Source organism: Cucurbita pepo, chromosome LG18 (assembly GCF_002806865.2).
Source record: "Cucurbita pepo subsp. pepo cultivar mu-cu-16 chromosome LG18, ASM280686v2, whole genome shotgun sequence".
Classification (NCBI taxonomy): Eukaryota; Viridiplantae; Streptophyta; class Magnoliopsida; order Cucurbitales; family Cucurbitaceae; genus Cucurbita; species Cucurbita pepo.
In genome coordinates this window covers 6,107,658-6,131,733 of record NC_036655.1, presented here as the reverse complement: position 1 = coordinate 6,131,733, position 24,076 = coordinate 6,107,658, and the positions used below count along the sequence as shown (strand labels likewise).

The following is a 24,076-nucleotide window of genomic DNA, read 5'->3' as shown; positions in this document are numbered from 1 at the left end:
TTTTTTTTTTTTTTTTTTTTTTTTTTTTTTTTTTTTTTTTTTTTTTTTTTTTTTTTTTTTTTTTTTTTTTTTTTTTGTAATAAATAAATACTCGTAATGAAAAATGTTTAAAATCTTCAAATGTTCCATAAAATATATATATATATATATATATATATATATATATATATATATATATATATATNATATATATATATATATATATATATTTTAATTTAATTTTCAATAATGAAACCACCAGTGAAAATCTCTCCCTACTAGACGCATGTTTTAAAACTTTGAGGAAAACTAGAAGAGAAGATCCAAAGGACGTAATATTTTCTAGCGGTGAACTTGGACTATTACATTGTGCCCTGTCGTTCAAATCTAAACATTTTTGGGTCAGTATTGAAAAAAAAAAACAAATTATACCATAAAAGATCCTATAGAAAAAAAAACATCAATCAATGAATTAAGTGATTAATTAAGTAGGCACATCAAAAGTGACGGATCAAAGTACGTTGTCGCCTTCTTATTTTTAGAGTTTGGTGTTAGATATAATCAAAGCCAAAATCCCATTTTCAATGAAAAGCCATAAATTAAAAGCAAAATAATAATGCATTGTATGAACATGTAAGGTTGGTAGAATTTCTACCAAATTCTATTGCAAAGACAAGCCCATGTTTTCTTTTGAGCACTAAAAGCACAAACTTTTATTCATTCCATTGCCAACACAACCCAAAAACAAGTGAATTTGCACATGGGTTTCGAGCTAAATTCGTGCATCGTAGTGGTTCGGTCGATATAATCAGATCCATTCACTTGCTAAAAAGAATATCACGAACTAACTTCATAACAAAAGTTATCGACTTACTTAAACCTAATTCAATTTCAACAAATTACCCGCTCGAGACTTGACGTGATTTACGTCGATATGATTAATTATTATGCCGAGAAGTCCAAGTAGATTGGTTATGTAGTTTGCTTGTGGTTTGTGATTTCCTAGCTAAAGTTGAAATGAGTGGCTAAACTATATTGATAACTTATCTTAAGGACAAGACAATGTATCATTAAAAAAGATGGAATATTTTTGTCTGATGTCTTTGTCAAAAGTGTTGTCCATCCACTTGTCATTTGAAGTTTGAACATTCTTAACTTCATCAATTAGGTGTCCTTTTTAGTAGAGATGTGTAGCTTTCAACCATTCCAATTGGCTTCCGATCAAACCCTAATGAATGATTCTCGAGTTATTGTTTGAATCAAATGGACGTTTGTTTGTATGATAAGCGATTATGGTTTAATTCTAGTATTTAACGTGCAATGCTTCATACCCAGAATTTGAATTTGGATTTAGAGTTTGGATTCAGCACCTGATGAGTTCGGTATTCTCCAACATCGAAAAAGACCAGTTTATGAAACTTCTTACCCTCTGAATGGAAATAAAGAAAATTGCAAAATGTTGTTAGAATGCAAAAGAACAAGGAAGAAAAACAGAATGGAGTTTCTCATTTAAGAGCGATTCGAGAGCCATAAGAACAAGTCTATCTTCAGGTTCTCTCTCAAGCGCAAAAGAGAGATTTGGCAATTCCGGATGTTCCATGAACGGAAAAAAAGTCGGCTTGCATCAGGCTCCACAGCCAACCACATCGATATATGGCAAACATACTCGGGGGGGGGGGGGTGGGGGGGGGGGGGGGGGGGGGGGGAGCAAACTCTCCGTGTGGGGACATCCCTGGGCCGGAAGCGCTTTTCTTTCTTTTTCGTCACACTTGCAACATCGTAACGTTCTCTATTTGCCTTGAAATGTTGTTAAGAGTGAAGATTTTTGCTTACGTACTGCTCCATATCTAAGATTCGAATCAAGATATAGCCCATGATAGGGTCCCGTTCCTTACTTATCTTGAAATGTAGTAAAGAGTAGAGACTGTCCCTACACTATGAGATCCCACGTTAGTGAGAGAAGTGAAAGAGAAACGTTAAAGAAGACAATATCTGCTAGTGGTAGGCTTCGGTTGTTACAACTGTTTAAAAGCATCATTTTCTTAGCATATAAGGTTATTTGAACAGATGTTCCAACGAAATTAAAGACTTAGATAAAGTATTTGTGGCCAATACTAGAAGATATTGAGAACCGGAAGTTTTACTTATACATTTATTATGAACGCGACATCGACCTCATTACAAAATCTTAATATTATTAATAAAATATTCTCCCTATATTTTGTCGATAGGTCGACATTTTCATGTTTATACCTTCGACCTGAATTGATAAATATGTTTTTTTAATAAAAAGAAAATAAAAGAAAAAGAACAAAAATCAATATAAGCATGAACATGTGCATGTTTTTATATTTTAACGTAACAATTAGATCTAATTTATTATTAAAATTAAGATTCTTACGAATATTCTCCCATATAATATAATATTCGTTTGTCTTTGTTGTAATTTTGGAGACGGTTGGTTAAAATATATAACGTTTATATAAAAAAAATTAAAAAATTAAAAAATTAAAAAATTACCATAATAAATAGTGAGAAAATATTTAATTTAATTTAGTTGAATACCATATTCAAAATTAAAAATTAAAAATATATAACGTTTATATAAAAAAAAAATTAAAAATTAATTTTTAACCATTTTAAATATTTAATTTAGTTGAATACCATATTCAAAATGTGATTAATTAGAGCTTAATTTTATCTTATATAACAAATTTTTTAAATTAATTATTGGCATAATAATGCAATTAGTAGGTAAGCTACCAAGTATTTCATTTTCAAAACTTTATTATAATTTCATATTCCTTTGAAATTTATGATTAAATTTTATATTTGAATAAAAAAATATTAAAAAAAAACATTTTGACAGGAGAATCTTTTCACATGATGAACAGCCGGTCGGGACTCCACTAATTTAATTACTTATTAATATAATTTCCCCCTTAAATGTGTATTTATATTTTAGAAATATTGATAATTATGAATAATTTTTTAATATTTATTCCTCTTAATTATTTTCACAAAGTATTGGTTTTAAAAAAATATCTATAAAGTACTAAAAAAACTAAAAAGATTGATTATTTTAAAATAAAAAATTAATACAGACCAAATGAGACAAGGCGTTTTTGTTTAAGGATAGAATTTTAGTATTTGAGAGAAACAAATCTTATCTTTACAGGAACGATATCAACTTTTGTCTCCAATAAATTTGGATCCAAGTAATCGTGAATTTTAATTATTAACTTATTGATAAAAAAAAATTATATATATTTTAATCAGCTAAGCTATGTTACGTTCATATATAATTCAACAAACCTCTTACCTATAAGAATGATTAAAATTGTCGGGTTTTTTTTTTCTTTTTGAAACGCATGAATAAAAAAAGATGAACGAAGGAACTAAGACTACAGTTGAACGAGGATAATCATGAAATATAGTTACTATTTTTCTTTTTTTCAACTATAAAAATTTTAAAATTGAAAAGTGTTTAATTAGAGCAATTATAGAACTAAATTCAAAAAAAAAAATTATTTTAAAATATAAATAATACATTTTTTTTTTGAGATTTTAAATTTGGACCAGACAGGAAGAATCTTCTGGAATTTATTTAATTTATGAATGCAGAGTCAATTATTTCTATATATATATATTTTTTTTTTTACTTTTGATTTTATATAATAATAATAATAAATTATATATAAAAATAAATAAAAACCCGAAGCAGACCACTCTTCTTGACCCAATAATTATCGAGAATCATACTCTGCCATCTAAATAAATGACGAATACATGAATAAATCGATTCTATATCTAAATTAGATGTGAAAAATTTGATAATTATAATTTATATGCGAATAAAATGTTTATTATTATTTTTTTATTTATGATTTGCATTGAAAATTCCATATTAGATAATTTAATTTATTTATTGCTCGCATATAAATAAAACAATATGAAATTACAATCATATCCCATCCTTTTCATAAAATTAGGTGAACGATTTTTTATCGTTATTCTCATCTTACGAAAAATTTAATATATTCTATATATTTTCTTGACCCAATATTTTTATTATTCTCAAATTTAAAAAACAAAAGTAAATATTTTATTAAAAATGAGTGTTATTAGGTTATATTTATATTTTAGGTCAAATTAATAAAAATATCTAAATTTTCGAACAAAAATTTTAATAATACACTTAAACTTAAAAATAAAAAAATAAAAAAAATATTTATTTAGTTTTTAATAGAAATAATCAAACACCTTGTTTAAAAAATACACCGTCTTTTTAACTTTCATATTCATTAATATTTTAAACTTTTTTAAAAATTAAAAAATACATTTAGTTACGTAGTTAATGAATTAAATATAATTTTGAGTAAAATGATTAATTAAATAGAAAATAAAATTATATGATTAAAATATTACGATAGACAATTAAAAGGTAATTTCTATATTTAAATATGATTTCCATATTCATATAAAATAAGAATATTGTAAAAAGTAATAATTAAATAGAAAAGTTAATGCCCATAGTTAATCATGCAATATTGCGTACACGACAACTAAGTCTACGTGTATTTTCATAAATAGATACCTATTTAATGCCTTTAAAAGATACATTTAACTTATTTTTCCTTAATTTTTATAAATATTTAAAAAAAAAATAATATATATATTATTTGGATTTAATGAAATTTAATAAAAGGATTGAAATTAAATTTATTTATAAACCGTAAATGTTGCGTAATAAAATTGAACTTTGGAGAAAACCGGAAGAGGGGTAGACTCGTAACTATACATAATCCGATGGGCGGTTTTAAAGAGTGGGCCCTGACTGTGGAGGCCCACCAGTGTGGCCCATTTAGCTTCCCAATGGTGGCGTTGAAAGAGCCATGACGTCAGAACGGCAAATAGCAGAATCTACCGCCACGATTCTGACACCTGCTCACCATCAAGATCTAATAATGACCGTCCGATCATTTCTTTGGTATCAGGTGTCAAAAAGGTAATTTCGTAATTCCCGTCGCTATAAAATGGGGAAGAAAATGCAGAGAATCAAGGGGACGAAGGAGCGAACATCCGCTGATAATCGGAGGTCCTTGAAAACCCTAGAAGGGAGATTTCAGTGGGAGAGAGTTTGCAGAGAAGACGCCCTCTTAGGGAATGCAGAGAGATGAGAGGAGCGCTGTTGACGAGTTTCATCTCTAATGGTCGAGCAGGCAAGTGCATCCGCGGCCGGAATTGTCACCGGAAACACGTCGAAGACGGGTGATCCATTTTCCCCCTTTCTCTTCCTCTTCAGATCCCTACGCTTTAATTAAGTAAGCTAAGAAAAAACAAGGCGAGAAAGAATCGTTTGTATATACCAGTACTTTCGTGTTTTAATCTTTGAGAAAAGATCGAATCCATGGCGGAGAAGGACAGAGACGGTCATTCTGGTGTTCTCCATGGGAAGTATGAGTTAGGTCGGCTTCTAGGGCATGGAACTTTTGCTAAGGTTTACCATGCCCGGAACTTGCAGACTGGGACGAACATGGCGATGAAGGTTGTTGGGAAGGAGAAGGTCATAAAAGTCGGTATGATGGAGCAGATCAAGAGAGAGATCTCTGTGATGAAGATGGTGAAGCATCCGAATATTGTCGAGCTTCATGAGGTTATGGCGAGCAAATCGAAGATCTATTTCGCTATGGAGCTTGTTCGAGGCGGGGAACTGTTTTCCAAAATTGCTAGAGGTCGATTGAGAGAGGATGTGGCTAGAGTTTACTTTCAGCAGCTGATTTCTGCGATCGATTTCTGCCACAGTCGGGGGGTTTACCATCGCGACCTCAAACCGGAGAATCTTCTTCTCGACGACGACGGAAACCTTAAGGTAACTGATTTTGGACTCAGCGCATTTTCAGAGCACTTGAAACAGGATGGATTGTTGCACACAACTTGTGGTACGCCAGCGTACGTTGCGCCGGAGGTTATCGGGAAGAACGGATACAACGGCGCCAAAGCCGATCTGTGGTCATGTGGAGTCATCCTTTACGTTCTTCTCGCAGGATTTCTCCCATTTCAGGACGACAATATTATGGCCATGTACAGGAAGATTTACAAGGGAGACTTCAAATGCCCGCCGTGGTTCTCATCGGATGCCCGTCGACTAATCACCAAACTCCTCGATCCAAATCCGAATACCAGAATTACAACTTCGAAGATCATGGAGTCGTCCTGGTTCAGGAAATCTGTACCAAGAACTGTGACAACGAAAGAGGAGCAGGAATTCGACGAGAGCAACGAGAAACTAAAGCAATCTGAGACTCTGAATGCATTCCACATAATTTCGTTATCAGAAGGGTTCGATTTGTCGCCGTTGTTCGAGGAGAAGAAGAGGGAAGAAAAAGAGGAGCTGCGATTTGCGACGACGAGGCCGGCAAGCAGTGTGATATCGAAGCTGGAGGAGGTCGCGAAAGCGGGGAAATTCAACGTCAAAAAGAGCGAATCGAGAGTCAGACTACAGGGCCAGGAGTGCGGAAGAAAAGGGAAACTGGCGGTGGCTGCGGAGATCTTCGCCTTGACGCCGTCGTTTCTGGTGGTGGAGGTGAAGAAGGATCATGGCGACACCCTCGAATACAACCAATTCTGCAGCAAAGAGCTCCGGCCGGCACTCAAAGACATTGTCTGGACATCACCGACGGAGAACTCCATGCCGGCTTGAGATTCAGGAAGAATCAAGATTATTCTTCGTAGTTCTTACTTTCTAGATTTAACGTGGTTGTTAGTTGTTCGATTTAGTTCGGAATTTGAGTTAAAAAAAAAAAAAGTGGTCAGTGATGATCAGATCATGTAATGTGCATATAATTGTTGTAATCCTTCACCAAAATTCTCCCTAATTTTGGGCCCTTTTTCCCCTTTCCAACCAAAACCGCAATGAACAATTATTTGCACTTCCAAACAAAAGAAATGAATGAAACACTCAGTGCCTCTGCTTTTTACGAAGCATAACAATACAATGTCCTCATCACTCTCTTTCAAAGGAAATGTTTGGATTCCTTCCCTTTTTCAGTTATTTTGCACTTAACTTCTCTACGTAAGTTTCATTTAAGCTCATAAATTTGGAAAAGTTTCACTTTTAATATTCTTTTAATAGTATAAAAAACCACTTTGAAGATTTTAATGTTAAAATAAAATGAAAATTGATCAATAAATTATTTTGTGATGAAATAACGAAATAAATGAGCACGGTTGTTAGTAATGTAAGTGTAAGTGTATCTTCTAAGTTTTTAAGACGTCATATTCACTTTTAAAGTTTATGGGTATTTAAATACTATTTGTATAGATAAAATATTAAGATTTTTAAATTTACACATCAATTTTAAATTATTTACTTCCTTAATTTGTTATCTCACCAAATATTTCCTATTTCGCAAAAGAGACTTTTTTTTACTCAATAATTCCTTTTTTTCCTTCAAAATATTCACTTTAATGAGTTAAAAGGATAATTATTCGCATCTCATTTGTGTAAAAGTCACTTTTTATAGATCCAATAATATATATCGAAAAGTATATAACAAAGTATAACCCAACATTAAAGTAAGATAAAATAATTATAATCAAAATATATTTTGACTAAAAAATTATTTTAAAATCACTCCCAAAACATATCCTAATATTTATAATTTATTAAATTTATGAGTTGTAAAGGTATTTGATTTCTGCTCCAATCCCATCCTAAGCTTTAGCATGTGGGCTCAATTCACCATCTCCATTCCTTTACACCAATTATTTCAATCCCTCTGAAAATGAAATTTCATCCCAAACTTTTAATTTCAACTCCCACCTTATAACCTATATAGATGCATCAATGCTTCATTTTTTTTATAAAAATAAATAAAATAATAATAATAATCATGTGAGGACTGAGGAGAATCAAAAGGGATCAAATCGAATTTTGGGGAAAACAAGAGCCCTATAAACAAAGCAATTTTGAATTGGAAAATTAAAAATCAAAGGGATATGGTTTGGGTGTAGAGGGTTCACATGGGGTGTTTGGCATTTTCCTCTTGATTGTCTGCATTTTATGAAAGAATCAACACAACATTTATTATTATCAGCCACACAAAGGATTCACCCAATGGCCCTTTTGAGGGAATTTGAGGCTGCACATCTCTCTTCTTCTCTCTTCGCATTGGAATCCCAACTCACTTTATCAGCCACTCCATCCTCCTCTCCTCCATTGGATTTATATTATTACCCATTTCTCTAACTTTTCTAAGGACCCACCACTAATGTCATCTCATATCCTCTTCTTCTTCTCTTTCCAAAGGGTGTTTGTCGTTTTCTTTAGTCTCGAGAATCCAAACAAGAAGATGCTTATTCGAAAAGATTCTAATATTTGACCTTTCGGTTGAAAATATGTACCTTAACCGGTTGAGTTCTGTTCAAATTGGTATGAATATGAACGTAGACTTCGTTTAGCACTCCCTCGTAGTCTCCTGCTTGCATTACGATAAACTCAATTAGAGGAAAAAGGAATTTGTGATTGCTAGATGTATTAACTTGATGAAGAAGACTATGGCGCAGTTATATGGGGAAGGTGGTTTGAATAACAAAAGAATCATACAACTAAACAAACAAACAAACATGAAATCAATCATGATAAGCTTACTTTATTGTCCACCTACCAATAAGGCAAGCAGCCAGTGGAGCCATGCTGCTTTTTGGAGTTTCTGCTTCATAAAATGAATTCTCTGTAGTGCATTCAGAGAGACAGAGAGAGACAATGAGGTAATAAAAACCAAAGAACATCAGGCATTGATTACTGGAATTTGGTGAGTGTCTCTGTTTGGTGGCTACGAAACCTCCTAACAAGTGGAGAATAATCTGAACGTGTGTGTATGCACAAATATAATGTACACTTCTTACTTGAATTTGACAGGGTATCAGAAACTTGTTGAATGCTTGTTCAATTGCTACAACCCAAGAATAATCTTTGCCTGCAAATTTTAAACTAAACAGGCTATCCAATCAAATCAGCCCGGGAAACCCAGCTACTGCTGATCGGGGCAGGTAAAAACATTGACCCGCGAACCTGCCCAAAAAGTGGGGTGAAGTTTTTTTTTTTTTTTTTGTTACCCTTTTTTAAATAGAATTTTGATGTACCAGAACAGTATATTTAAAAGTCTCGAGGTAAGTCAATGTGCTAAGTGGTAGACGTCTGCATCTATTCTTTCCCTTGAAGTTGGAGGTTAACCTCTACACCTCGGTGTTTGTTATTACATAAAAGATCAATAGGGACGTTGATCACTAAGAACAGTTTCTGCTAATGGTGGGTATACTACTAGAGTAGAGCGTCAATAATCTAAGCATTGTTCCAAAAAAGAATTTCCCAATGAACCTTTTTCTTAAGGCATGTGGTTTAATCAGTGCCAAACTAATTGAAATGGGAAAGGAATGGCAAAACTTACTTTCCCTTAATATACACTCCAAACAGTTTGAAGCCTGAGACTTCAAGATCATCTTTTAGTTCATCGTCGACATGCTTAGGCGACACCGGTCCATTAACTTCTTCACGACTCAAATCTAGCTGCATTTCGCTGCTTGTGATTTCATTCTCAGTCAAGCTACCATAGTTGTTGCAGTTTTTAACATCCACCACACAGAATGTAGCGCTTGCCTTTGCTGCTTCACACAAGTAGAAAGCTATTGTGTCATTAGCTTTCAGTTGTTTTTCTTTCACAAACCGATTCCAACCTCGCGTAAAAACGTAGCTCTGGCTGCTTTTCCAGTAACAGTATCGAAATTTCCATTGTCTCATCATTTTGTCAAAAAATACGAGCTGCATATCACAATCATCATCAACACGTTTCACGTTATCTACCGTGCTAGCTGGTATGTGAGGGAAGTATTTAACAGCGTATTTCTTTGGGATGACCAATCTGTTTAACTTACCAACATCGCTCGGTGTTAGCTCCTTTTGAAAAAGTTGCTTAATAGATGTCCGTCCATTGTCATGTAGCTTTTCTGCAGAGGGACTAGCTGTTTGTGCGCTTACCAAACAATCACTCAAATACTCAGCAAATTTAGTTCTGTAAGAACCGTCTTTTAACATACTAAGCAAAGCTTCTGTAGTGTAAAGATTCTGAAAGTTAGGCTCTTCAATTGTGAATTTGGTCCAAGGAAAGTTTCTATGACAATCTCCACTCCTGATTCTGATAGCTGCACTATCATAAGCCATGGCTGCCTCGTCTTCCGACTTGAATGTTCCTAGCCAAATACGATGGTGATTAGCATAAATTTGAGCACCCCAGTGGCCATTCTGCTGAAGCACAACACCTTTGAATTTTGAGGTTAAACTCCTTCCTTGTCTACTACATCCACCGGCAGGGAATGGGCAAGTGATGCAATCTTCCCCAATTGCATTCGTCCTGGCTTTTAAAATTATACTTGACAACTCCTGTTTCATGGTGGTTCTGAGAAAAGACCAGCCAATAAGATGAAGGATCAGATTTTGTGAATTTTTACTCTTTTGCTACGCTAGTTACTGGTTAAACAATGTCATGACAATTCAGAATAACGTCATTCAAGGTGTTCATCAAAGTATAAGCCCCCACCAATTGATCAAACTAATTGATTAGTTACTACATCCCAGAGAAAAGACCAGATACAAGATCTCTCATTCCCCCTGAAGTTAAAGATTTTTCTTCATAAACACCATACATAGCCAATAGGAACAGATAAACACATCTTATTAAAGTATCCAGCCTCCACGATTTATCGGGGTAAGCAACGTTGCAACCCCATTGTTGGATTACAAAAAATAAAATAAAAGATCTATTAACCCAACCAACCCATTAACACATACTCGTGTTTTCATAATTTCAGACATCACAAAGCACCACATGAAAAGTTAGTAACTACACAAGAGTTCTTTTGGCTAGTAATTATTCTCCTCGGGTACCTAATCTAATCTATTCAAGTTTCAAACAAGAGATGAGCAGACAAAAGGATTTCTTGTTTCCTCTTTCCTCAGCAAGCACGAGGAGTATAAAATGAGAACCAGAATCCAAAACAGTGTTTTCACAAAGTTTCTCCAGTACCCTTGAATAGTTTTAAATCCAACAAACAAACTCCGTATGAGTAATATATCTTCACAAAAGAAATTTAGTATGGTTGTAGAGACAATAAATAATGCTACACAATGTATAGGTACCTTTGACATGACTATTTTTCTAGTAAATTAAAAGTGTTTATCTAATTTTCATAGTGCTTAGTACGGTGTAATAATGTATTGAATGTACGAAAGAATTTATTAGGTCATTATAGAAAAAGAGGGTTTTGTTTGAACTCTCAAAAGTCATCATAAATTCACTCCATTTCACATCAGTCTTCTATAGAGCAAAAGGGGAGCTTCATGATGACTAGCAAACAAGAGATAATGAAAGCTTGAAACAGAAAGAAAAAAAACAGGAGTAAAACCTCATTATGCAGGGAGCAAGGCAACTACAAGCGAAATAAAATTGATGAGCTTCACAAGTAGCATACCAAAAGACTAATAGTAAACGAATGGAAAACGCAACAGCTTATCATCCTGGGTTTTAAGGTGGGTGAGGATTAAAAGCAGCTATCTTATCTTCAGTTTGTTAACGACGCCCTTCTTTTCTGTTTGGTCAGAAAAGTTTCTTTAGCAATCCTAACATTTTTTAGCCTTCTTAAAAGCTCTATCACGTCTCAAGATTAACAGGGGTAAAGTTCCAACATAGGCCTAAATCATGACCATGCAAGATTGAGTTTATGGGCTTCCCACGGTGAGTTGTGGAGTGAATCAACTTCCATATTTTAATCTAGAACTTCCCTTCGGTCCTAATGAGAGGTCAGTCTTTCTCGAATCCTATTATGGAAGAGGTTTACATACGTCAAGATACATGAAAAAGAGCCTTCTTCTCCAAGGGGGAGACTTAGTCTTATCCAACCTATCTTAAATGGATTTCTTAATTCCCCTTTTTGAGATACTAGCAATTTTTTTGGCAAGCTTGTTTCATTGCCCTATTGCGGGGAATTTGACTGGAGAGGAATAGCATAATTTTTAAGGGGGTTTAGAGAACATGGGTGAAGGTTTGGAAGAGTGCTAGGTTTAAAGCATCACTATGAGCTTGGTTTGATTCTCTTGGATTGAAGTCTATTTTTGTAGTTAGTGTTTAACTCCCTTTTTTGTGCGCTTATATTTTTGCATGTTCTTGTATGTTCTTTCATTTTCATCAACAAAAACACTAACTACAAAAATAAACCAAAATCCATAAGAATGAGACTAGCAAGTAATTATGAAAAGACCCAATTAAAAAACACGTACAACTTAAAGTTAAATCTAACAAATTCCTAAAACTTATTCCCAAATCTCTCAGACCCACTAAATATCCAGTTGTGCCTCTCATTCTAATACCCTAAAGAATGGAAATAATAAAAATATAAAAAATCTAGCACAAAACTCTTCCTTTATTGTGAAAATTAGGATTCAGAAGCACATCTTCAATCATTGAGAAGCAACCTCTATGATGAACCAAAACAAGTGAAGTAGTTTCAGAAGAATCTAGTAGTCATCCTTTCTTATTCTTTTGAACAAATTCACTTCTTAAATATGTAGTTTCGCGGTGTTTTGTTTTACTTGGCTACTTTTGTCTCGACTATCCTTTTTTGATATTACTGTTGTATACTCTTCTTTTTTTATGGTCCGTCAATTTCAAAAAGAAAAATGATCCCAAAAAACCCATACCTAGGAAAATAACGAAAATTGAAGGGAAAAACGAAGTCAAATCTCACAAACAAGACTAGTTGCATCCAACTTTCTAGGATTACACCGAGGAATGCAAAAGTTTTTTGTCGACGATTTGACCCCATTTGATAACCATTTAGTCTTTTAAAATTTAGTCTATAAAAGAGAAAACAATTCATAAAAAGGAAAATGCAACCATTTAACCATAGTGAATCAGATCTGAAATTAATACCGAAGTTCTTTTTTCAATCAGTTCTTAGGCTAGCTTGCACACACCTCAACTATTCATAAAGCACAATTGTTTAACAAACATTTGATTGTCAAGAAAACTTCTTAGATATTAAATCTTAGGGCTGCTAGCCACCATGACAGGAAAATATTCCTACTATGCCCTTTATTATTTATCAACTTTTATTGATCACTGGCCAACCTATGGTGATTGACATTAATACCTAAGTTGACACAATAAGTTTAATTTGTGTCCCCAAACTTACTTTGCTAATCGTTACGGAATTACTAATTATAATAAACGGTCAGGTAATTGGTCAAGTGAAGCCTTCAAGGATTTAAAGTCAAGGTAGACAATAATGAAGGTGGTAAATAGTATTTCTTTCACAGAGAATCTGGTTGACACGGATTGACTTGAAGAGAAGATGCAAGGACAAAGGCAAGGACAAACAATGAACAAAGAACATGCCATTTCACAAAAATTACTCATCTCTCCAGGTCAATAAAAAGTATAATAATTAAACAATTCTAATCATCAACATCACAGTATGATCTAATCTAATAAAACAAAGAAATTTCACCGTTCCCATCAGTAATGCAAAATATTTGCTGTGTGCTTACTATCACAATCAATAAGCAATATCAAGAGCAAGAGCAGTGTTCTAAAGTCGAGGAAACAATATGATGTCTAAAGGCATAAGACGTGTGTATATTGGTTGTGGACCATGGGCCCATGTGGTGCATTTAATTGGAGTGTTGCATGTTTTTTAACTTAATTCGGTGGTGGGTCATCACCATGGGCCAATGCAGATATCAAATGAAATATAAAAATGCATAGACAACTGAAAAGGCATAGAAGTTCAATCAGTTGACTCACAAAAAAACAGAAAAAACTGGAAGGTTAATGTACACCCCGTTGTGTTATTTTAATATAGAGCTGCTCTATGATGGCAACACAGCAAGGAGGTGAGTTTTGTGATTTTTATGGATAAAGTGAACGAGAATGAGGATGAAGCTATTAGATAAGATGATAACTCTATGGACGATCCTATTAGTGATAGTTCTAGTGATATAATGGATGAGCTTTAGATTATTATTAACAAAATCTCAGTGAACTATTGAGTTTTTTTTTTTTTTTTTTTCCTTTATTATTATTAATTATTATGTTTGTACTTTTAAGGAATAATGTAATGTTAAGAATGTATAAGGTTTTATGTTTTTTAATTTAAAAGGAGCCTTACACCTCACACCGTGTCAAGGCTTACGCCTTGCCTTTTCATGAGAAGATGCCGCGAGGCTGCCAACAGTCTTTTAAATCATATATCAAGAGGTCATGCGTTCAAACATACACGATTATTAGTTCTACCAATTAAATCATGATGTCAAAATATACTCGGTGAGTACAAAAAAAACAAAAATAAAACAAAACAAAACAAAACAAAAATATTTTGTTAGTCAAACTTGAGCAATAGACCATCGTACCAAAGCAAGCTCACGAATAAGTACAATCATGTTTGTGTGGAACACCTAAGCAAGCACTTCTTGAATGCATAGAAAAGAATTAAGGCTGCACTAGTTGAATCAAATGACGTCAAAGACATAATAAGTACAATGTTTCCAATATTTGTGGAAAATTACTTGTCATTAAAAGTTAGACACGACAATTGCTATCTCCAGGTGGGAAAATTATAACACAATCATGCAAAAAGGTAACAAACAAGAGTAGCACTCTAAAGTCCAAAAGTTTCAGTACAACGGAAGTAAATGCTCTCAACACATCACTCTTATCCTTACAGAAAAAAATTCTGAATAACAAGGGAAATAAATGCCTGCCATATTCATCAAAAAGTACTCTGAGCAAGAAAAATCCTTAAAAAAAGAGTTGATGAAGTTGGATTATATTTCTGGTGTCATTTCATGTGCAACCTCAAGAGGTTAAATCTTATATTAACAAGAATTCTCAGGACCAGATCTTTTTAACTCTAGTGGCAAGCATCTCTACCTTGACAGCTTTCAGTCATGTACTGATAAAAAGAATGTGACGATGAACAGTTCAAAACTTTATATTTCGTCACATTTACTATTATTAACACGTTTACATCTAAAGTTTGCCTATTTTTGGAATAAAATGATTCGGTGCATTACTATGAAATAGTCAAAAGGATGCAAGGCAATGAGAATTTCTTTCATCCAGAGACAAGTTAGAACAAAAATAAAAAAAAAACTTCACATTTTAAACTCCTTTGTCCACATATAATGAATTAGTAGGTTGTCTCCTATTTGCATAAATTTCATCTCTACATAAGTTAACACTAGAACCTTACACTTCCATCGACTAGAGGTTTAACAAAGTTGATCTTCACATGGGAAACTTTACAATACTTTAAAGATGAAAAGGGCGGCCATGGCAGCCTTAAATCTAATGAAAAAAACATTTGTAATCTCCTAATCTGCTAAACCACATTAGTATTGTCAACTAAAGAACTTCTTTTTTCTTAAACCACTCAGAAACCAACTGATTTGGGAACTTCAGCATTTACATGTCAAAAAGAAACCCCAAAGCAAATGCCACAAAATTTCCCAAATCTAAAAACGAAAAGTACCATAATAAACTTTAGAAGCATCAAATAAAGAGCCAATTACTTTCACATGAACTAAAATAGCATCAAAGCTACATCCACTGGTAAAATTAACCCATATATAAGCCCATGTTCAAGAAAAATAATTTGTGGCTTCAATGGACAAGTAAAGAATAAGAATAACTGGGAAAGGAGAATCAAGTAACAAAACGAACAAAAATCACAAGAATGCAATTTTATTAAATCATATGAACTAAAACAAGAGGAATAAGAGAAAAATCAGAAAGGTTCTTACCTCTTACCCGGGCAGTGGGGGTGGTGGTGATGGTTAATCTGAAGACAAGAGAAAAATAAGCAGGCTGTTGCCTCCCAACGTCAAACAAGTGCTGAGAAAAAACAATATTCAAGCCCTAATTAGCTACCACTTAAATAAATAACCAAAGAGAAGAAGATGGTGACGATTTTGGAAAAGAGGACAGAAGAACGAAAATCCAGGAATATCTTATTATCGAATAAATCAGAGACCTGAATGAGGAAATTTTCCGGTTTGGAAGCTCCATATCTGGGACTCGAAAACATGAGGTCCTTCAGGCATCCAAAACGAGGGACTGTTGCCATATTCAGCACTCAAGCCGATTCAGTCTCACACCCTTCTCCAAGTAACAGCCCACAACGGAAAGAAATTTTTCGTTTTAGGAAAGTAAATACCAAAACAAAATCTGCAGAACTCTTCGTCAACAAGAAATAATGCTTACAAAAATATATCCCATGTTCCAATATTCTCAGGAACAAAAGAAATATTTGGTCAGATATGGAATAACCCAAATCTCAGGAAACCAAAATAAATGAAAATAAACAAAGAGTGGGCGATACCAAGGAAACCCCAAAACATGGCCGGGAGTTTTGGATTAGCAGCTGGGTACAGTAATCGGATTTTTCCACTAAACAGCAACGATATTCAAAGGATTTTCCGTTAAATATGAATAGTAGTCGGTTTGTACCTCAAAAATTCAATAAATATATATATATATATATATATATATATATATATATATATATATATAAGCAGGAGAGGACCATCAAAAGTCGCGCTACCAAGTTTCCATGGAAATCAATGTCAAGAAAAGAAAAGAAAAGAAAAGGGTATGGAGAATTGCAAGAACAATAATATTGCAATGGATGAAAACAACCTGACAAATTACGAGTGTGGATGCGAAATTGTAGACTGCAGTGGCACCGCTTGAAGCTTCGAAGAGGCCGCTTCAACTTCACCAGTGTCATTAGTCCATCAGAGGAGGAAAAAACAGGAGAGGAGAAGAGAGAGAAGAAGAGAGCAGAAGGGAAAATAATGGGGAAGCGAAGCTGACGGAAAGAGAAGTGAGCACGCACCCGCAAAGGTATGCCCTTCATACATTTGGCTGCAGCGTGTGCTCACTCTCTTCTGTCACTCTCCTGCCCTTTTGCTCCCTCTCTCCCTCCATCTCCTTCCATTTCCATCATCATTCATTCCTTCACCCAACAATTTCCCTTAACTCGTCAGATCTATGACCTCAAAACCCACCCATTTATGGAATCCATAAACCCACCAAAGAAACAACCATTTTATCCCTCCCCATGAAATTCTTTCCTTTTTCAGACATTTCATCGAACACCTTCTATGCATCCCTCCATACCCAAGTAAAAAAACAAATTCTTTCCATTCTGAACGGCAGCAAAAACCAACAATGAGAAAGAGAAATAGGGTTTTGCTATTACAATCCATAGATATATACCCATTTCACACGCCATCAAAAGTAAAACCAATTCTGACATCTTAACCACTTTTCTTTCTCTGTTCTGAAATACGCGTCTGGGATAGCACCCAATGAGAGAAGCCCTCCACCACCACCGTCGGTGAAGATAGAGAGAGAAAGGAAGAACGGCGCTAGGGACAGTATAATGAAAAATGTACAGAGCAAAAAATTTACGAGCGAACGGAGAAGGAAAGGACGAAAGGAAGAGGACGCGACAGTCCATCGAGTGGGACCGTCTTTCTCAGCTTGGGATTGGCTGTGATTAACGTGTATGTGGTCCACGTGGACCACTCAGGGCCCGCCAATTCACTTCATGCCCTAAACTTAATGCTTTCCCGCTTTTATCCCACTTTTTAGTGGCTAAATTTCATTTATTTGTTTCTTAATTTTTTTTTTATTTGGTAAATTAATTTTATTAGTGAATATTGGCTTTCAAATAACCAAACAAATAATTATTCCAGGCAAAATACGTTCATAAAATAATATATATTTTATTGGTATAGATAGTAACATCAATTGTGTCCTTAAACTACATGTTACTCAAAGATGTCCCGTTACGATGCCATTTCTAAGACCTAATGCCAAGGATATTAGAATTCGAATTTGGCTTCTAAGAGTCTTATCATTCCCATACGATGTGCCCATTTAACTTTTATATTCCTATGATCGAGTCATAGAAAATGAACGTGCATTTTGTTGGAATAAACAGTAATTTTAATTTTTTCAACGTTTCTCGATCATCATATCCTCAAAATCATTCTCATTTATAAATGGTCTCGTATCATTTCCATATCTCAATTATAATAATTTTGAGTATGGGACAGACTGACATTTAAATTTGAAAAGACAACACCATGTCTAATCCTAATTAACTAGTTTAGAGTTAATGTGTCTCCCCAACTTAGCTTTCTTTGCCACTAAGTCACCATCATTAGTAATTCCTAAATAAGATACTCTTTTTCTAATTAGTGATTAATTCAGCGCTAATCTCACTCTAATCAATTAATTACAAAATTCTCTCATACTTTTCTATTTAAGCTTAAATAAAAAAATTAAAAAAAAACATTAATCCAACTTTCAATTTTTTTTACTTGTCTAATAAATTTTAAAATATTAATAAATTTCATTCTTTATATAATTTTACTACGGTTATGACTCATAAATCTATTTTTTATTATTATTATATATATATTATTGAGAATGGTTGGGAGCGAGTCCCACATTGACTAATTTAAATAACGATCATGGGTTTATAAATATACATCACCATTGGTACGAGACCTTTTAGGAAGCTCAAAGCAAAACCATAAGAGCTTATACTCAAAGTGAACAATATCATATTATTGTGGAGAGTCGTGATTCCTAACATATTTAATCTCTTAATCACTAGAACTATAGATATAAATTTTTTTAATATATATATATTTGTTTATTCTATGATTTAAAACTAGTTTAATATTTAATTTTATAATTGAAATTGATTATGGTTATTAAAAAGTATGTTGGAGAAATATTTTAAATACGAAAAAAATTATTTTAATTTACATTCCTATATATATATATATTATTTTAAAATATTTAATAAATTTCCCGTAATTGTTTTTTATATTATTTTTCCTGAAGGATTTAAATAATAGGATTCATGGACTCCAATTTGGTTGGGCCCAAATCTGAAGGCCCGAAGCTACTGATTGAAATTGGTTGGAACGACGAAAAACCCCGCCAACTGCGAAGGAACCCAAACAACGGAGGGCTCAGATGAAGTTCATAGCGACGTTCTAGCGGAATCTAGACAAGCTTGCTACAAGGTTCTCTCTCTCAATCACTTATTCTATAGGTTTCTGTTTGATAATAATGTTTGAGTGTTAATATGGCAATTTGATGCATCTGAACAAGCCTCGCGATAGTTTTTATGCTTGTGTGGAGAAGAAATCGGACAAAAAATCCACTGAAATAGCTTCTGTTGGCCTAATTTATCCTGCCGAGTGTAAAATTTTGAGGGCCGAATTTGTCAAGCTTTGCAGGTTTCTTGGGTGAATGTCATCGTCTGATCACTTGAGATTTCAGTAAGGCGTTGGTTCTTAGAATTTATGGTCTAGTAGGTTTTGATTTGGTAGGTGAAGCATTTTGATAGGAAGTTTTGTCAGAACAGTAGGGTTCAAAGACTCCTAGATGACGAAGATTCAAGGAGAGGTCCCTTGATGCTCCCGCAACCCAATACTTTTAAGCCTACTGATTAAACTAACATCATCCCCCGGCGGAACAACTTTGAGCAGTCAGAGTCTCATCATTATCGTTATCGTGTTTTTTGCTTCTTTTTTTATTCTGTATATAGATGATTGTGGCAATAGTATTAGTAATGATATCAATCTTCTTTCCAACTTACAAAGGCCTATTCCTTCCCTTTTATGCAAATAATTTTAAGGTAGGGTAGTTCTAACTTCTAATATGTGAGATCACACACTGGTTGGGGAGGAGAGCGAAATATTTTTCTTATAAGGGTGTAGAAACCTCTCCCTAGAAGACGCGTTTTAAAAATCTTGAGGGGAAGCCCGAAAGGGAAAGTCCAAAGAAGACGATATCTGCTAGTGGTGGGCTTGAGGTGTTACAGAAACATTCTTTACAAGGATGTGGAAATCTTTCCCTAGAAGACGAATTTTAAAAACCTTGAGGAGAAGTCCAAAAGGGAAAACTCAAAGAAGACAATATCTGTTGGCAGTGGGCATGAGCGGTTACATAATGAGCACAACCTTGTGGGTATGATATCTAATTAAAGTTCACTTACTCTCACTGCTCCTTGTATGTCAGTCACGGTCCTGGTAGTTGATTCACACTATTTGGATGCTTCAATAGTTTGTAGAAATACTGCTTCGTTTGTCTTCCATATTGAATTCTTGACTGCATAACCTCTTTAGTATGGGAAGGTTAGCTCATAACGAATGTTCTTGCTTAGCTTATGATTTGAGAATTGCTTCAGTTCCCTGTATAGAAATGACCTTTCAATAACAATTTGAATATGGAGAAATGTGAAGTGCATGGGGAATATGCATAAGGTCAATTTAGAAGGAAGTTGGTTTTAGCCTTTTGGAAAATATATTCAACTCAATTAAGTGATATCTCATAGACTTGGAATCCTGAGCATGGATCATCCATCCTCATGGACACATTAGCTGGTTTTGCTTTTATATGATTGGCATTTGACATGCGACTCTAGAAGCCTTTTCAGCCATTTATCGCTCCTTAAGACCCTTTGAAATATTCTCCAATCCTCGATCAAAGAGGAATCCATGCTTGTTTCCTTACCAATTCTTTACTAAGATTTTCACTTTTCTTAAAGAAACATTTAAAAATTTAACCATATTCCGAAAACAAAAATAAAATTTCTGAAACTATTTATTACATTCCTCTCACTCTCACTGCTGTGTTTGTGTAAAACTGGTGAAGAAATCCAAAATCATGTCATAATTGCTTACCCCCTATGGCCAAGGCCAAGCATTTTTTTCCCTGAAAATTTCATTCTATCGATGAAACTGATTGTCATCCCAAAAAAAAGGGGGTCGTAAGTACTGCAACTCTATATTTGTTCTTCAGTAACCTTGTGAGAATTACAGCATCTGAATTTTGATTATCAATGCAGTGATCCCCAGAATACTGTCTTGCCACAATTTTCAAAATACTCCATTGCGTAAGATATTGCTTCTAGGAAAGACTTATTATCAATGCCGTGATCCCCAGAATGCTTCTTTTAGTACTGATTGGCTGTGTTGGGAGTATGACTGCCGATTGAAATAGGTTTTTCGGATGTGGTAAGAGCCCTTGTTAAGGAACGCCGTTTGATTAAGGAGTTTCACTCTTTTATCCTTGTGGAAAAATTAGGATAATACTTCATGATAAAATGCATTTAGGATTAGAAATCTTTCCTTTAGAAAGGAGTTCAGGGAAGTTATGACATGTACCTTAGATACCATAATATGATCGAGATCATTTAATAGGCTAGTCTAAAACTCGACGCCCTTGAGAAATTCTAGGATTATTTACATTCAATACCCTGATCAGATTTTTAACCTATGAATCTCGAAGAGATCCATCAAGTCGACTAACAAATATATCCATTCTATCGATGATTGATCTTTCATTTTTCTGCTTCATTGACCTTTTGTGGCTATGGGCTGATCTTTCATTTTGAAAAAATTTAGTCTTTCAATCTGCCTTCCCAGACAGGTTGCTGGAAGTTTTGTTGTGGACAAATTTTAGGGGCAAGGCAAAGATTCTTTGGTTCGAGCTTTCCGAAATATTGTAAAGAAATAGACTCTTTTCATCCCGGCCTGCTGTTCTCTGAAGCGACCCTTTGGGCAATTTGGAAAGAGTCCCTTAGAGAGTCATTGAGAATGGTTCAAGTTTGGAAGATTCTTTTGTTTATACTATACACAACACTTGGGTTCTTGATGGAGTTCATGTCACAAAGAATTTTGGTGTACCTACAGACTTTCTATGGTTATTAGAAATTAGAATGCCCCGTTTTATGTTAATCTCTCTTCCGTTATGTCTATATAATATATATCTATATCTCATTGTATCTCTGTATTTGTTGGGTTATTGACAATATCAGAGAGAAAACTCCATTGCAGACTGTCATAGATGGCAGAGGCTTATAAAATTCTAGAATATGACGGGAAAGAAGTTAGTTCGAGTTGAAATTCGTTCCACCTGACCTACTAAAAGAAAATTATCTTTTCCATTTTCCTCCCCAACTCAACGAAGGTTCTCATTCCAATTTGACCATTGAACACGAATTCCCTAGCAAGTAATTCACACCAAAGCTCTTAGCTGATTAAAACATTTACGATGTAAGATCCCACGTCTGTTGAGAGAAGAACGAAACATTATTTATAAGGGTGTAGAAACCTCTCCGTTTAAATCATAGGAATGAACTTAAGTCGTTAAGACAAGATCTGCTAGCAATGGACTTGAACTGTTGCATATTAGGTTAAATTACAAGTCAGGTCCTCAAACATTTAGAATTGTGTTTATTTGATCTCTACACTCTAAAAAGTGTCTAATAAGTCTCCGAATTTTAAGATCTCACACATATATCAAATCATAGGAATAAACTTTCACTTTTAAACTATAGTGACTAAATTCTAACTTTGAATCCATCAGATTTCGATTTTCCCATGGACACGCATCTATGAAGACTTCTTTTCATCAATCATGTGGAAATAATACTTAAAAAAATAACAGAAATAATGAATGAAACGATGAAAATGAGTCTGAAATTAACCCCACCATTGAATAAAAATTCTTCCGTATTTGACTTTAAGAGTAGTGGACTACATGTCGGTCGTCATGGGCCCATTAGTCGCTTCCCACTCCTTTTCAAGGGTGTTCAATAAATACGACCAAACATTAAAAATGAAAAAAAGAAAAAACACCAAAAAAACAAAGGAGAAATCAAAGTCAAAATTGAAGATATTATTTGTTAATTCATCCAACCCCTAATTTCTTATTGGCCCTTTCTTCACTTCATGCTTTGTTTGAGATAAACATTGGATATTCTCATTTATTTCTTCTAGAAAGAGTCCGACAGCAAACTACTCCATTTCAATTCCCCATATTTTTTCTGCTCATTTAATGCTTTTCTAACCCTAAAGTTTGCCTTTCTCTTATGCTTTAGAATAATCCCCTTTTTCATCCATCTCATATACTCCATGATTCATGTTGGAATTAAAGGAATGAAATTATACTATATTTAAATTAGATTAAGCTTTGTGTATGCTTGTAATAATGAGTTATTAATTTTCAATCTTGATTTTCACATTAGGATGGTAGGTAGTTTCTACTCTCATCTAATGAGAACAACTGACTTTGTTTTCTTCGAATTTATTCTCTCATAGACTTGAATGAAAACGCGTCAATGTAAAGTAAATTTACAGGTAGAGAAGGGTACGAGTAAGACAAAAAATTTCCTACCATTTGCTTTTGTAGGGAGTAGGGACATCATTTCATCCATTATAAGATTAATTTCATCAACATTTTATTGACTTATAATGTATATGTTATTTTATTTGTTGCTATATATATATATATATATATATATATATATATATTTTTTTTATTATTATTTTTTTTTTTTTTGAAGGGTGAAAACCTTTATCTTTTGGAAAAGGAAAGTCAGAAGCGTAAGGAACATAAACACTTGATACCATAATGGTTAGTGAAAGATTACCTACCACTTTCAAATTCTATTGCCTAACCAACCCTTAAATATTTAGCTTATTTAGATTTAGGGTTTAGGGTTTATCTTGTTTTTTTATTATTTTTTATTTTATTTTAAGTAATAAGAAAATAACGTCTGAACCCATCTAATCTTGACTTAATTATTATTTATTAAACTTAAACCCAATAATTAACAAACACACTAATCCATCCCTTTTTAGAAGAAGAACAAAAAGGAAGACATGATTTGTAAATAATTATCTCTAATTAATTACTCATTACTGAATTAGAACACAAACCCATTGAGTCAAGTTGTAGAATAATAACAAGAAGAACATAATTTAGTTGGTTAAGCTAAGCAAATTAAGCAATTACCATAAAATTGCTTTAATTAAACCCATAAAAAAAAAAAAAAAAACAAAAAGAAAAAAAAAAAGGTTGCCTGGGATGTGGTGCAAAGGAGAAGCTTTTGATGTCAGAGGGAGGTGCTTTTGCCTTCGCTTTTTTTTTTTTTTTTTTTTTTTTTT

The 24,076-nt window shown here is 33.7% G+C and overlaps 2 protein-coding genes across 5 annotated transcripts; one reads left to right on the top strand and one right to left on the bottom strand.

The window, feature by feature from the left end:
• Positions 1-5,026: 5,026 nt before the first annotated feature.
• LOC111780001 (CBL-interacting serine/threonine-protein kinase 6-like) lies at positions 5,027-6,953 on the top strand. The gene has a single exon (XM_023660232.1). It carries the CDS (start codon positions 5,390-5,392, stop codon positions 6,680-6,682), a length of 1,293 nt encoding a protein of 430 aa, XP_023516000.1. The 5' UTR covers positions 5,027-5,389; the 3' UTR covers positions 6,683-6,953.
• A 792-nt stretch (positions 6,954-7,745) lies between these two features.
• Positions 7,746-17,650, bottom strand: LOC111780352 (AP2/ERF and B3 domain-containing transcription factor At1g50680-like). Of its 4 annotated transcripts, XR_002812839.1 has the most exons (7): positions 16,066-16,578; positions 15,836-15,926; positions 9,432-10,436; positions 8,890-9,055; positions 8,649-8,714; positions 8,386-8,459; positions 7,746-7,760 (listed from the first exon to the last, which is right to left on the bottom strand). XR_002812839.1 is itself a non-coding variant. In XM_023660727.1 (5 exons), exons 4-5 carry the CDS (start codon positions 10,427-10,429, stop codon positions 8,992-8,994), a joined length of 1,062 nt encoding a protein of 353 aa, XP_023516495.1. In that variant the 5' UTR covers positions 10,430-10,436; positions 15,836-15,926; positions 16,066-16,190; positions 16,731-17,650; the 3' UTR covers positions 8,753-8,991. The 4 variants fall into 4 exon arrangements, 1 of the variants encoding a protein (XP_023516495.1); XR_002812837.1 differs by lacking the exon at positions 7,746-7,760 and having other exon boundaries at positions 7,893-8,459; positions 8,633-8,714; XR_002812838.1 differs by lacking the exon at positions 7,746-7,760 and having other exon boundaries at positions 7,893-8,459.
• Between the last annotated feature and the right edge of the window lie 6,426 nt (positions 17,651-24,076).

What these genes read in the sequence shown, in the direction of transcription:
- LOC111780001 (XM_023660232.1), top strand. Translation starts at nt 5,390, where the DNA reads ATGGCGGAGAAGGACAGAGACGGTCATTCTGGTGTTCTCCATGGGAAG.
- LOC111780352 (XM_023660727.1), bottom strand. Translation starts at nt 10,429, where the DNA reads ATGAAACAGGAGTTGTCAAGTATAATTTTAAAAGCCAGGACGAATGCA. An exon ending in GGAGTGTATATTAAGGGAAA is followed by an intron (nt 9,056 to 9,431) that starts GTAAGTTTTGCC and finishes CTTTTTGGGCAG; the next exon opens with GTTCGCGGGTCAATGTTTTT.